This window comes from Elephantulus edwardii, unplaced genomic scaffold, assembly GCF_000299155.1.
Source record: "Elephantulus edwardii isolate Elephantulus edwardi_28Jun2011 unplaced genomic scaffold, EleEdw1.0 scaffold00080, whole genome shotgun sequence".
NCBI lineage: Eukaryota > Metazoa > Chordata > Mammalia > Macroscelidea > Macroscelididae > Elephantulus > Elephantulus edwardii.
The window spans coordinates 5,605,729-5,617,045 of NW_006399830.1; the positions used below are offsets into that span (position 1 = coordinate 5,605,729).

General features: G+C 53.8%; 1 protein-coding gene across 1 annotated transcript; it reads left to right on the top strand.

The window, feature by feature from the left end:
* Positions 1-10,568, top strand: NPTX2 (neuronal pentraxin II; the record flags this gene model as incomplete). The annotated part of the gene is made up of 5 exons (XM_006889767.1): positions 1-246; positions 2,864-3,086; positions 7,144-7,388; positions 9,766-9,945; positions 10,341-10,568. Coding segments are annotated over 5 exons (1,122 nt in total), but the record flags the coding sequence as incomplete, so codon positions are not given.
* Between the last annotated feature and the right edge of the window lie 749 nt (positions 10,569-11,317).

Genomic DNA, 11,317 nt, shown 5'->3' on the forward strand with positions numbered 1-11,317 from the left:
GCCGTGCTGCAGCTGCGCGAGACCGTCGTGCAGCAGAAGGAGACGCTGGGAGCGCAGCGCGACGCCATCCGCGAGCTCACGGGCAAGCTGGCGCGCTGCGAGGGGCTGGCGCGCGGCAAGGCGCCGGGCAGGGCGGCCGCGGGCAAGGACGCCACCATGGGCGACCTGCCGCGCGACCCGGGCCACGTGGTGGAGCAGCTCAGCCGCTCGCTGCAGTCGCTCAAGGACCGGCTGGAGAGCCTGGAGGTAGCGAGTGGGGCGGGGGGGGGGGGTAACGCAGAAGTGAGCACAGGTGCGGACTCGCCGCAGGTCGGGGAGCGGTCGCAGCCTTGCAGGGAACCCCGGTGGCGGGAGATGCAAAGCGAAAGCCCCTGCAGTAGAGACAGTGGGGATTCTGAGCTGCCCCACGGGTTTCCACGCCCGTCGCTCTTGTATGCAGGCAGACCAGCCTCCTCTTCCACCTGCCAAGTGGTGGAGGGATCCGAACCGCCGACCTCTCAGCTCCAGCGAGGGGAATCCGGGGGCGGGGCGGGAGGGGCAGCCCCACTCTGTCGCAGGGGGTCACTCAGAGTGGTCTCGACGGCGGCACCAACAGCAGCTCTGCTCGGGCACTGGCTGCCCTCCCGTCCTAAAGGAAAGGGTGAATGAAGTCTCCCCCTGAGCCACTGGGTCCCCTGCACTCGCTCGGGCCCCTCGGGCTTTTGAGAGGGGTCCTGCTGAGCCCCTGCGATGCCGGCCGGCCAGCACCGTGCAGCTCTCGAGTGTCCAGGTCCCCAGCCCTTGCGACCTGAGCTCTGCAGCGGGCACCTGTTTCCTTTTATAAACTGGATGCTGATGGACCCGGGTGAGCGGGAGGGGAGAGAGCGCAGGCAGAGAAGCATCGGGTCGCAGGGACAGGCAGCAAGCCCTCCTGGTCAACCCCGGGGGCTGCAGGGTGAGTTTCCAGCGTGGAGGAGAAAGCTGGTGAACTTAACAGGCACCCCAGATCTGCGAATCTGGGACTGAGAAGGTTAAGGTACCTTTCTTACTCACCTGGAGGGAGGTCTGCACTTCTGTGGGAGGTCTGCTGTGTGTGTGTGTGTGTGTGTGTGTGTGTGTGGTGTGTGTGTAACTTGCAGAGAGAAATCTTCCCCTCTTCTTTACATTCTTTCCTACTTTAGATGACTGTCTCTGTTCATTTGGGTTGACTCATAACCCTCTGGTGTCCAGTCCATTCAGACTCATGGAAATCCTCCTGAGGGTTTCTGAGATTGTTAACTGTTGACGGGAGGACACTGCCCACCTTTCTCATCTTTCTCTCCCCGACTGGTGGATTCGAACCACTGACTTTTCAGTTAACAGCACCAAGCTCCTCCAGAGCTCCTTAGTTTGCTGTCAGGAGCCATCACGTCTTTTTTCAGACTTCCAGTGAGCCCGTGTGTAAGGTAGCCAGGCCTCCCTGAGGTCTTCCACTCAGCAGTGTTTATTATGGAAGCAGATGGCCAAGCCTTTCCCCTGCAGAGCCTTAGGGTGCATTTGAAGCCCCAACCTCTGCCCAGCAGCCAAGTGCTTAACTTCTGCACCACCAGGGCACCTTTCTCTGTTAATAACTGATCAAAATACTTATTAGCAAAAAGCAGGTTTAAATTATAGGTGGTAATGATTCGATTATTTGAGGGTTTCCCGTGGCATGATGGCTAAATACAGTATTCCCTGGCATCTGTGCACCCTTGGATTCATTATGACTAATCACAGTTAACATTTCTTGAAGACTAAACATGTATCAGGCATATTATCTAATTTTAATTCCTTGCAACAACCGGAGGAGGCAGTTTCTATTATCTGCGCCTTACAGTTTGGAACACTTAGATTTAAAAATAAATACATAAATGTAAAAACGGCCTATTGTTGTGGAGTCAGTTCCAACTCATAGGCACCCTACCGGGTGAGGTAGAACTAGTCCATAGGGTTTCCAGGATTGCCATCTTTACAGAAGCAGACTGCCTCGTTTTTTCTCCCTCAGAGCCGTTGATGAGTTCAAACTGCTGACCTTTGAGTCAGCTGCCAAGTGCTTGGTCACTGTACCACCAGGGCTGCTTATACGTAGAAAGGGCTAAAAAACTGGCCAGAGACACCCGGCCGGACAGTGCCGTTCATTCTCCAGAGCCAGGAAGATGGGAAAGAGACAGACGAACAAGTAGTGAGAATTTAAACCCCACCTTAAGAACAAAGACTGCTGCAATTCACATCAGTAGTGATTTAGCTATGTAATTTCCAGTAACATCTTCGCAAGCATAATTATTTACCTTCCTGCCACACTTGAGCTTGGGGGCCGTTTATTTCCAAATGGAAGCTTTTCCACAATGAGTACCATTTGATTAAGTGCCATAAGGGTTAATTGCATGAGTGCTCACTTAAAAGTAGTCAGTTCAGACCTGCCAGTCCGATGTGGCAGTCTGCTTCCATAAAGATTTACAGCCCTGCAAACCTCTGGGACAATTCTGCTTTGTCTGTGGGGTCATTGAGTTGAATTGACAGCAGTGATTTAAGAAAAATGTCCTAGCTGTTTCTACCAGGCATGGAAATACAGGGGCAGATTAAAATTTTTACTTTTTAGTAAGAAGGAAGAAAATAGCTTTCTACAAGGGGAAAGGAGGTTCACAGATTTCAGACATTACAACAGAGTAATTCTGGTCTGACTTTGAAGTGCTTTTTCCATACCACAAAAAAGACGTCAGTGATGTGCCCCCATTTGTGCCATTGGCAGGTTAAAAGCTTGTGTTTGGGGCGAGCGTCTGTCTGTATGAGTGGCCAGCAGCTACATTTCAGGATGTCCTTTCAGCCAGCCTGAGTCCTCTCTCTCTGTGCCCTCCCTCACCCTCAGCACCAGCTCCGAGGGAACGTGTCAAACGCGAACACAGTGCTCCCCAGTGATTTCCGAGAGGTGCTCCAGAGGCGGCTCGGGGAGCTGGAGAGACAGCTGCTGAGCAAGGTGGCCGAGCTCCAGGATGAGAAGTCCCTGCTCCACAATGAGACCTCAGCGCACCGGCAGAAGACCGAGAGCGCCCTGAATGCCCTGCTGCAGAGGGTGACCGAGCTGGAGCGAGGTGCCTGCTTGGCTTGTTCTGGGCCCCCACCCCCACCCCACCGTGTCTGTGCTCAGCTGCAGAGAAGCAAGACTGAGCAGTTCTCAGAGCCAGGGAGGGGAGACAGCCGAGGACCCATCAACAGAGGCAGCCTCTGGGGCCCTGGGAGGGGTGGTGCCTAACCCCACTGGGGGACTCTGGGGACATCTCGGTGCTTCTTCCTCTGCCTTACTGTGTCAGGGACCGCTCTTCCTTATCTCTAGACCTGATCTGACTTCCTGTATTTTTATGCAACATTATATGATTGTTACAAACCAGGCAGCATTCTCACGTGCTAGTTTCCTATATATGTTACCTAGTGCTGCTGTAACAAATACAAGTGAATGGCTTTTTGTTTTCCTAACTGGATACTTTTAAAGCATAGATACTTATTCTCCAACAGTTTAGGAAACCTGAAGTCCAAGTTCAAGGGATGACTTTCCTTTCTTGCCTCTGGAGAGCGTCCTTGCCCTCCACTGTCTGCCCCAGTCCTGTGTCCCTGGTGATCTCTGGATGTCATGGTCTTCTATGTTGAGGATGTTCCCTACTTAGGGACTTGGGTCTAAAGGATGCGCTTTTCTCCTTGGGCCATGGAAATGTTTTGAGTATGAAATGGGCACGACCATTCCTTAGAATCTTGGAGGAGCAGCTGTAGCATGGGCAAAGGGTTCCACTGAGACCATTGGGGGTGCCTCTCTCATCTGGTGTTATGGCTAAATTAGTAGAAGATTAACGAGTTTGTACGATGCTCTGGTCAATACCAAAGGCCCTCAGTTCAAACCCACCGGCTGTTCTATGGGAGAAGGTTGGACTGTCTCCTTTCATGCAGTTTATAGCCCCTGAAAACCCTCTGCAGGGGCAGCTATGGGTCAGGTCTGAGCTTTTATTATTTTTTTTAAGCCCTTTCAAATCCTTTATTAAAATTCAGCCCTTGGCTACGGCATGCGTCCCTACCCTTGTATTAGTGAATAGGATTTATCATACAGAGATTTCAGTTCCAACTTTTGACAGCACACAGCAAGAACCACCACCTTGTAGTAAATCCCGACCCATGAATAGGGTGCAGTTTCTTGAAGAATTTCCAAGGCTGTAATTTTTACAGGGCCAATCTGTCTCATCTTTCCAACCTTGCAGCAGCTGGTGAGTTTGAACTGGCAACCTTTTAGTTCACAGCTGAGCACCTGACCTTTTGAACCATCAGACTTCCTTCCTTGGGTTAATAACTGCATGCTGAGTCAGAATATAGGGCAGTGCTAGGCAGTCTACTGTCTGAGATCAGATTTCTGTGATACCCATTTCACAGATGAGAAAGATACTCAAAAGATCTCAGCAGATCTCAGCCACAGCCAGGTAGACTAGCACCTCCAGTCTCTGTTTTCTGTCTCAAGGCTATTTTTAAAGTTTCATGTGGCTTTCTCTAAGGTCCCTCATTGTGATTTTACAGGCAGCTGTCACATTATGACTGCTCCCCACCCCCTCTGATCACAGAGGACCAGTCTGGTCCTGGGTAAGCTAGCCTGGTTCCAACACTTGGGCGTGATCTTGGGTCCTCCTAAGCACCTTGGACACAGCACTAGAGTAGCCCCTGTCAGAGCTGATGCTTAGCTCCATAAACAAGGACTCGGGCTGTCTGTCCGTCTTTGGTGGGTCCCCAGGCCCAGCACAGAGGAGGAGCTCCGTCTGCTACCTTCACCCTCCACGGTGAACGCTATGCTCCTTCCTTGTGCTGCACATGATCCTGACATAAGTCTCCGAGCACAGTGACTATAGCCTTCCGAGCAGTTCTGAGGGTAATTTGTGACAGTACAAAGAGACATGCATGCAAAACCCAGCCCCACGTGGAGTGTCCCTTAGAAAGTGCCCAGTGGAGTCCAGAGGAGATAAGACTACAGACACATAGCCAGTGGGGGCACTAGGGGACTGTGGTCTTTGTCCAAGAGCAGATACTCAGTTCTGATTCCACTCCATGATTTCTGTAACCCGTGTGACAGCCTGTGAGGTCAGTATTCATTATAGATGAGGGATTGAGGTCACACAGGTTAGCGACGGTGGCTTTCATGTGGGCAGCAAATTGCAGAACTGGGATTGAAGTCATAACCCAGAGGACCAGCCCTGGGGGCCAAAAGGCTGTCTGAAGCCCCTTGGCAAATGTCCTGCCCCTACACACAGATGCCACCAATAGCCTTGCCTTCAAGTCAGTTCTGGCTCATGGCAACCCCATGTGTGTCAGAGTAGAACTTCACAGGGTTTTCAATGGCGAGTTTTTCTTAGATAACCAGGCCTTTCTTCTCAGGCGCTTCTGGGTGGACACAGCTGCATGCATTAACCAGCCAGGAACTCTCTCAGACCCCAGTAGTTTTCCTGTTGCAAATCCTGCTCATCTGAAGGGCCTCTAGTCTCTTAGTGCTGGTCAGGCACACTGAACTCAGTGTTGGAGGAAACACGTCGCCAGGAGTAAACCAGACACTCTCTCTCCCAGCTCCAGTCTTCCCGCCACACCACCATGCCACCTGCAGCTCCTGATTTATTGGCCAGGCCTTTTAATTCTTTAATTGGCTGTCACTGAGTTTCTTCTGAACCTTCAAGCTGTTACTTGACAACAGGTCAACAGCTTTAAGGCTTGGCCCCCTCCTCTGTCCCTTGCTCCCCTACCTCTAATTAAATCTCTGTTGTCGCTGAGCTAATGAGATTAGCAACTCCGAGTCTCAGTAAGCTGGCCAGCCAGCCCCGTACAAGGACAGAAGGCCTTTCTCTGTATTAGATGGCAGGGTCTTTCTGAAGGATGTGGTGGATGTAGAGTTTTCCTGCTCGTGCATAAAATGCTCACCACTTCATGTGGTTATAAACAGTTCATGTTCTCATCTGATGACCAAAAGGTCAAAGCTCAGGTCCACCTGGAAAGTCCACAGGAGAAAGTCCTAGCATTCTACTTTTAAAAAAACCCTCAGCCTTTCAAACCCCTATAGAGTACAGTTCTCTGACACACAGGGGTCCTCACGAGTCAGTGTTGACTGGACAGCAACTAGCACTAGCTGTGTGACTTTGGGTAAGTCACCGTACTTCTTAGAGCCTAGTGGCTGCTGGGAAACCAGAGAGTTGGAGCTTTTTGCTTCTCTTCCTCCATCTGGCTTGATCCTAAAAGCGCATGAGTATTAACCTTAAGCTCCTCAAGGGACCAGATCCCCCCAGACCCATCTGACACCCAGCACCTTCTTGGACTGACATGAGCCCCTGCCCGAGGGGTTCAGATGAATCGGGTGGCTCCACGCTCAGCAGATAACAATCAACACTGAGTAGGGCCCAGTTTCTAGTGTTTACCCGTCACTGGTCAAGACCCAGAGTCCTTCGCTTTACTTGGCAGAGGTCTGTTGACTGTGGAAGAAAATGAGTGTGAGGGATGATGGCAGAAAGAGGGTTATTCTGATGACCTTATTTCTTTACCGAAGGGACAGGAGGATGGCAGTTTAACCCCCCTGGTGCTGGCTGTAGAGAGCCAGCCTGTCCAATGGTGTCTGGTCCCTGACAGCTGCCACTGAGTCATCTCCAACTCAGGGCTTCCCATGAGTGTCAGAACTGTGTGCCATAGGGTTTTCATGGGGAATCTTTCAGAAGTGGATCTCCAGGCCTTTCTTCCAAGGTGCCTTGGGCAAACTTGAACCTTCAGTCTTTGGGTTAGTAGTCAAGTGTGTTTGTTACTATTTACACTACCCAGGATCTTCTCTGGCTCTGTCTGTGCCTTGGGTAAACTTGAACCTTCAGTCTTTGGGTTAGTAGTCAAGTGTGTTACTATTTACACTACCCAGGATCTTTTCTGGCTCTGTCTGCTGCCCTGTTGATCAGTTCTGACTCACAGTGACCTGTAAGCCAGAGTAGAACTGTCCCATAAGGCTTCTGAGGAAGCAGACTGCCTCGTCTTTTCCGCCACGGAACAGCTGACACATTCCAACCACTTTGAGTGTCTTCCCCCACCCCGACACTCAGCTCTGAGCCATGCCAGCTGGTGGGCCTAACGCCGCTGGCCTCTGTTCTCTCCTCCCAGGCAACAGCGCGTTTAAGTCTCCGGATGCCTTCAAAGTGTCTCTCCCTCTGCGCACGAACTACCTGTACGGCAAGATCAAGAAGACACTGCCCGAGCTGTACGCCTTCACCATCTGCCTGTGGCTGCGCTCCAGCGCCTCCCCCGGCATCGGCACCCCCTTCTCGTATGCGGTGCCCGGGCAGCCCAATGAGATCGTGCTCATTGAGTGGGGCAACAACCCCATCGAGCTGCTCATCAACGACAAGGTGAGACTTGCCCCCGTCCTCGCCCTCCTATGGGGCAGAGTGGGCTGTCGTGGGAGTCAGCCGTGAACACCACCCTGCAGGCACCAGGCTGCAGCCGGTTCTGCGGGACTTCCTGCTCATGCCATTTGTGGCCTTGAACCCCACATTCCCATCCTGGAGGGCAGAATGTTCTAGGGCAAGGCCTTGCATCCCACATTTCTGTCCTGGGGAGCAGACTGTTTTGGGGCACAGTCTTGCACCCTGCATTCCCTCCTGGGCACCAGACTGGGGCAGTGCCAGGTGCTGCACCTCAAGTTCGTGGCTGTGGGTCTGGTTCAGAGCCCGCTGCAGTGGAAGGAAGAGTAGGCTGGGGTCCCTTCGGCCAGCTGGTGTGTCTCTCCCTCTCTCTTAGTAAATGATGCTCATAGCAATTCATGGGTACGTTGGAGGGGCCAAGTTTATTGAGAAATTACTTACAAACCATCAGATTCCCCCTTCTACATGTACAGCTTGGTTGGTTTTGATGAACATTCATCTGCCATGGAAGTATACAAAAATTCCATTACCCTCTTTAATGGAATTATCCCTGTGCCCCATGGTGATCAGCCCCAGCCCTGGTCCCATCCTGGTGGTCTGTTCTCCCCTCATGGTCTCGTTTCACCTTCCAGGGCGTCCATGGGACTCCCCAGAAGCCTCATTTCTAAACTTTCATCCTAAAATCAGGGTCCATGTAATCAAAAAAGTCCCAAGACCCTCAGGTTGGCTCTGTGTGTTTGAGTAGCTGCACCTGCTGCCCCGCTGCCTGTGCCCAGCCTGGTCTGCTTCTCTGGCCGAGCCGTGGGGCAGCCCTGCTGTGCTCTTTTATCCTCCCTGAACTGCCCCTGCAGAGTTTAAGTTGAAAGTGCTGTGGAGTCCTCCCGCTGGGCTCTGAGGAGCAACGGCCACTTCCCAAGCCAGGGATTAATTGCTCTAAATAGCACCCCTGGACCCTGTAGGACCAAAGTCCTTGTTTTCCTCTCGGTTTAGACATCTTGTAAACATCTAATTCCTGAGAGGTAACCCCGGGTTGCTAGGAGACCAGCAGTAACCGCAGGGTGGTTAGCGCGCTGGTCTGTAAGTGCTCTTGAAGATGGAGAGGTGGTGGACCCATGCTGGGTTGGAAAAGCACACCCTCCAGCTCTGGGTGGGGTGTTTGTGTGTGCAGCCCCCTCCCCACGCACATGCATGTGTTCCCAGAGGAGGGCACAGTACACACCTGCCCCACACTCAGTGCGACACTGGGAATTTGGGACTCCACCTGAGCAGCTTTCTGCGTGGTGTAGCTCATTCTCCAGTTGCGGAGGTCTTGGTGGCGCAGTCAGACACCCAGCTGCAAACTACAAGACTGGAGGTTCCAGTACATCCAGAGGGACCTTGGAGGAAGAAAGGCCTGGCAATCAGTTTCCAAAACCTCACAGCCTGTGTCAGCCTTGTGGGGCACAGCTGTGCTCTGGTTCACGGGGCTGCCGTGAGACAGGGCAATCTCACTGGCTGCTGGTTTGGGTTTTTGTTTCTGGGGTCCAATTTTTAAAAAGTGTTTACCCAGTAGCTCACTGAGTCTCTGACAAGAGGCACTGAAGGGCAGCCTGGGGAGGACTGACCAGGGTGAGACGTTCAGGGTGGTGGCCTGGGGAAGGCTGTCCAGTGTGAAGTATTCAGGGTAGCAGCATGGGAGGGCTGTCCAGAGTGAGACGTTCAGGGTGGCCTGGGAAGGACTGTTCAGGGTGAGACATTGAGGGTTGTGGCCTGGGGAGAGGTGTCCAGTGTGAAGTGTTCAGGGTGGCAGTGTGGGGAGAGGTGTCCAGTGTGAAGTGTTCAGGGTGGCGGCGTGAGTAGTACTATCTAGGGTGAGGCGTTTAGGGTGGCTGTGTGGGGAGGACTGTCCAGTGTGAGGTATCCTTTGCAATGTGGAGAGGCTCTCCGAGTGGAGTGTGCAGGACCAGCCTGGGGAGGGCTGTCCAGTGTATGAGGCATTTCAGATGGTGGGGTGGAGAGGCTCACAGAGTGGGGTGTTCAGGGCGGTGTAGAATGGACTTTCCAGTGTGGGGAGCTCAGGGCTGTCCAACAGCGTCTGCATGGTGTCCTAGGTCTTCAGTCTACGAGGGACCAGGAGTGTCTAGTTGAAAGTTGGAATGCAGACAGCAGCTGCCCCTTTCTCTGGACTTTCGGCCCCTAACACTCAGTGTCCTTCACCTGACGGGCCTGCAGGTAGCTAAGGTTGGACGTACTGTCTGCACAGAACAGAGCAGGAGTAGCCTGGAGTGGCAGGAGGTGCCAGGAGCCAAGGGACCCTGGGCCCCTAACTTCCTTCTTGCTGAGCCCACTCCAGAGAGCCCTCACCTGCCTGTACCACCCACAGGTCACCCAGCTGCCCCTGTTTGTCAGTGATGGCAAGTGGCACCACATCTGCGTCACCTGGACAACGCGGGACGGCATGTGGGAGGCCTTCCAGGATGGGGAGAAGCTGGGCACCGGCGAGAACCTGGCCCCCTGGCACCCCATCAAGCCAGGGGGTGTGCTAATCCTTGGACAGGAGCAGGTGGGTGTGGGCAGGTGGAGACACCTCAGGCCGCAGCTGTGACAGACCCACTTTGATGATGGAAAGTGGGGAGGGGGAAGAACAGTGTTCAGGGTACTTTGAGGCTGGGTCTCTCAGGCTCTGGTCCTGACTTTGACTAAGTAACAGGCACCCAGCCTCAGCTACCCCTGTGTACAGGGGTGATAGGAGGAAAGCCGTCTGCAGGTCCCCTCCCCACCCTGGGGCTTCAGAACCTGCTGGAATAGGGGAGGGAGTGCCGGATCCGGGACATGCTCACCCCTCTCTCCCCCCCACACACACTGCGGGCCTTTTTCCAGCAGCTGGTCTCTGCCACACCACTGGCTACTCTGCCCTTGAACATGCGCTCATGCCACCTTCCCGTTCCCTTTCCTCAGGACACAGTTGGCGGCAGGTTTGATGCCACCCAGGCGTTTGTGGGGGAGCTCAGCCAGTTCAACATATGGGACCGGGTGCTCCGGGCACACGAGATTGTAAACATCGCCAACTGCTCCAGCAACATGCCGGGTAACATCATCCCTTGGGTGGATAACAACGTGGAGGTGTATGGAGGGGCCTCCAAGTGGCCTGTGGAGACCTGCGAGGAGCGGCTGCTGGACTTATAGCCTGTCTTCGCCGTCCAGGGCTGGGGCAGGCCCACCAGAAGTGGCCCAGTCAGACTGTAGAGACCTCTTGCCGGAATGGGCTGCGGGCCCCAGAGCCCCTGCCCAGGGAAGTTGAGGCCCCATGACATTTGTCACCTGCTTCTTTGTTTCTTAAAGAGATTGTGTTGCTGTTTTTCGGGTGGTGCCAGAGCCCCCTGGGAAGTCCTGGAGGTGGGATGGGAAGTGTGAACCCCTCTTGTGAACCCAGGTGGTGCGAGTGCAGCCACCAGGTCACCCTCCTGGCTCTCCGCTGTCCGGTGTGCACCTCCTGTCCTTCCTCATGGCTGTGTCATTCATGTCTTGCGTGCACCCCACTGAGCACAAGCTCAGCAAAGCACCTCCCAGTCTGCACCAGGCCTTGCTTTGTCGTCACACCTGAGTCTGTCCGGCTGAGGACCATGGAGCCGGTGAGGGAAGGTAGCTGCCCAGCCACCAGCAACATTCTGCCTTCTCCAAGATGGGGGGCTGTGAGGGGGACCTCTGGGCAGAGGAGGGACTGACCTCTGTTCTCACTCCCTCAGCTGAGGCTGCCTGTGACTCATACTTTCAAAGGTCACTTTTTCCATCGGTGCCAAAGGTCAGTTGCGGCTTTTCCAACCTCCCCTTGTGGCTGAGGGTATTTCCCTCCTTCCCCTGGCCGAGACTAGCCCTTGGAGGCTCTGCTGTCTGTGTGTCTCCCCCCACCCCCACCCCCAAGGAGTATGCTCGTC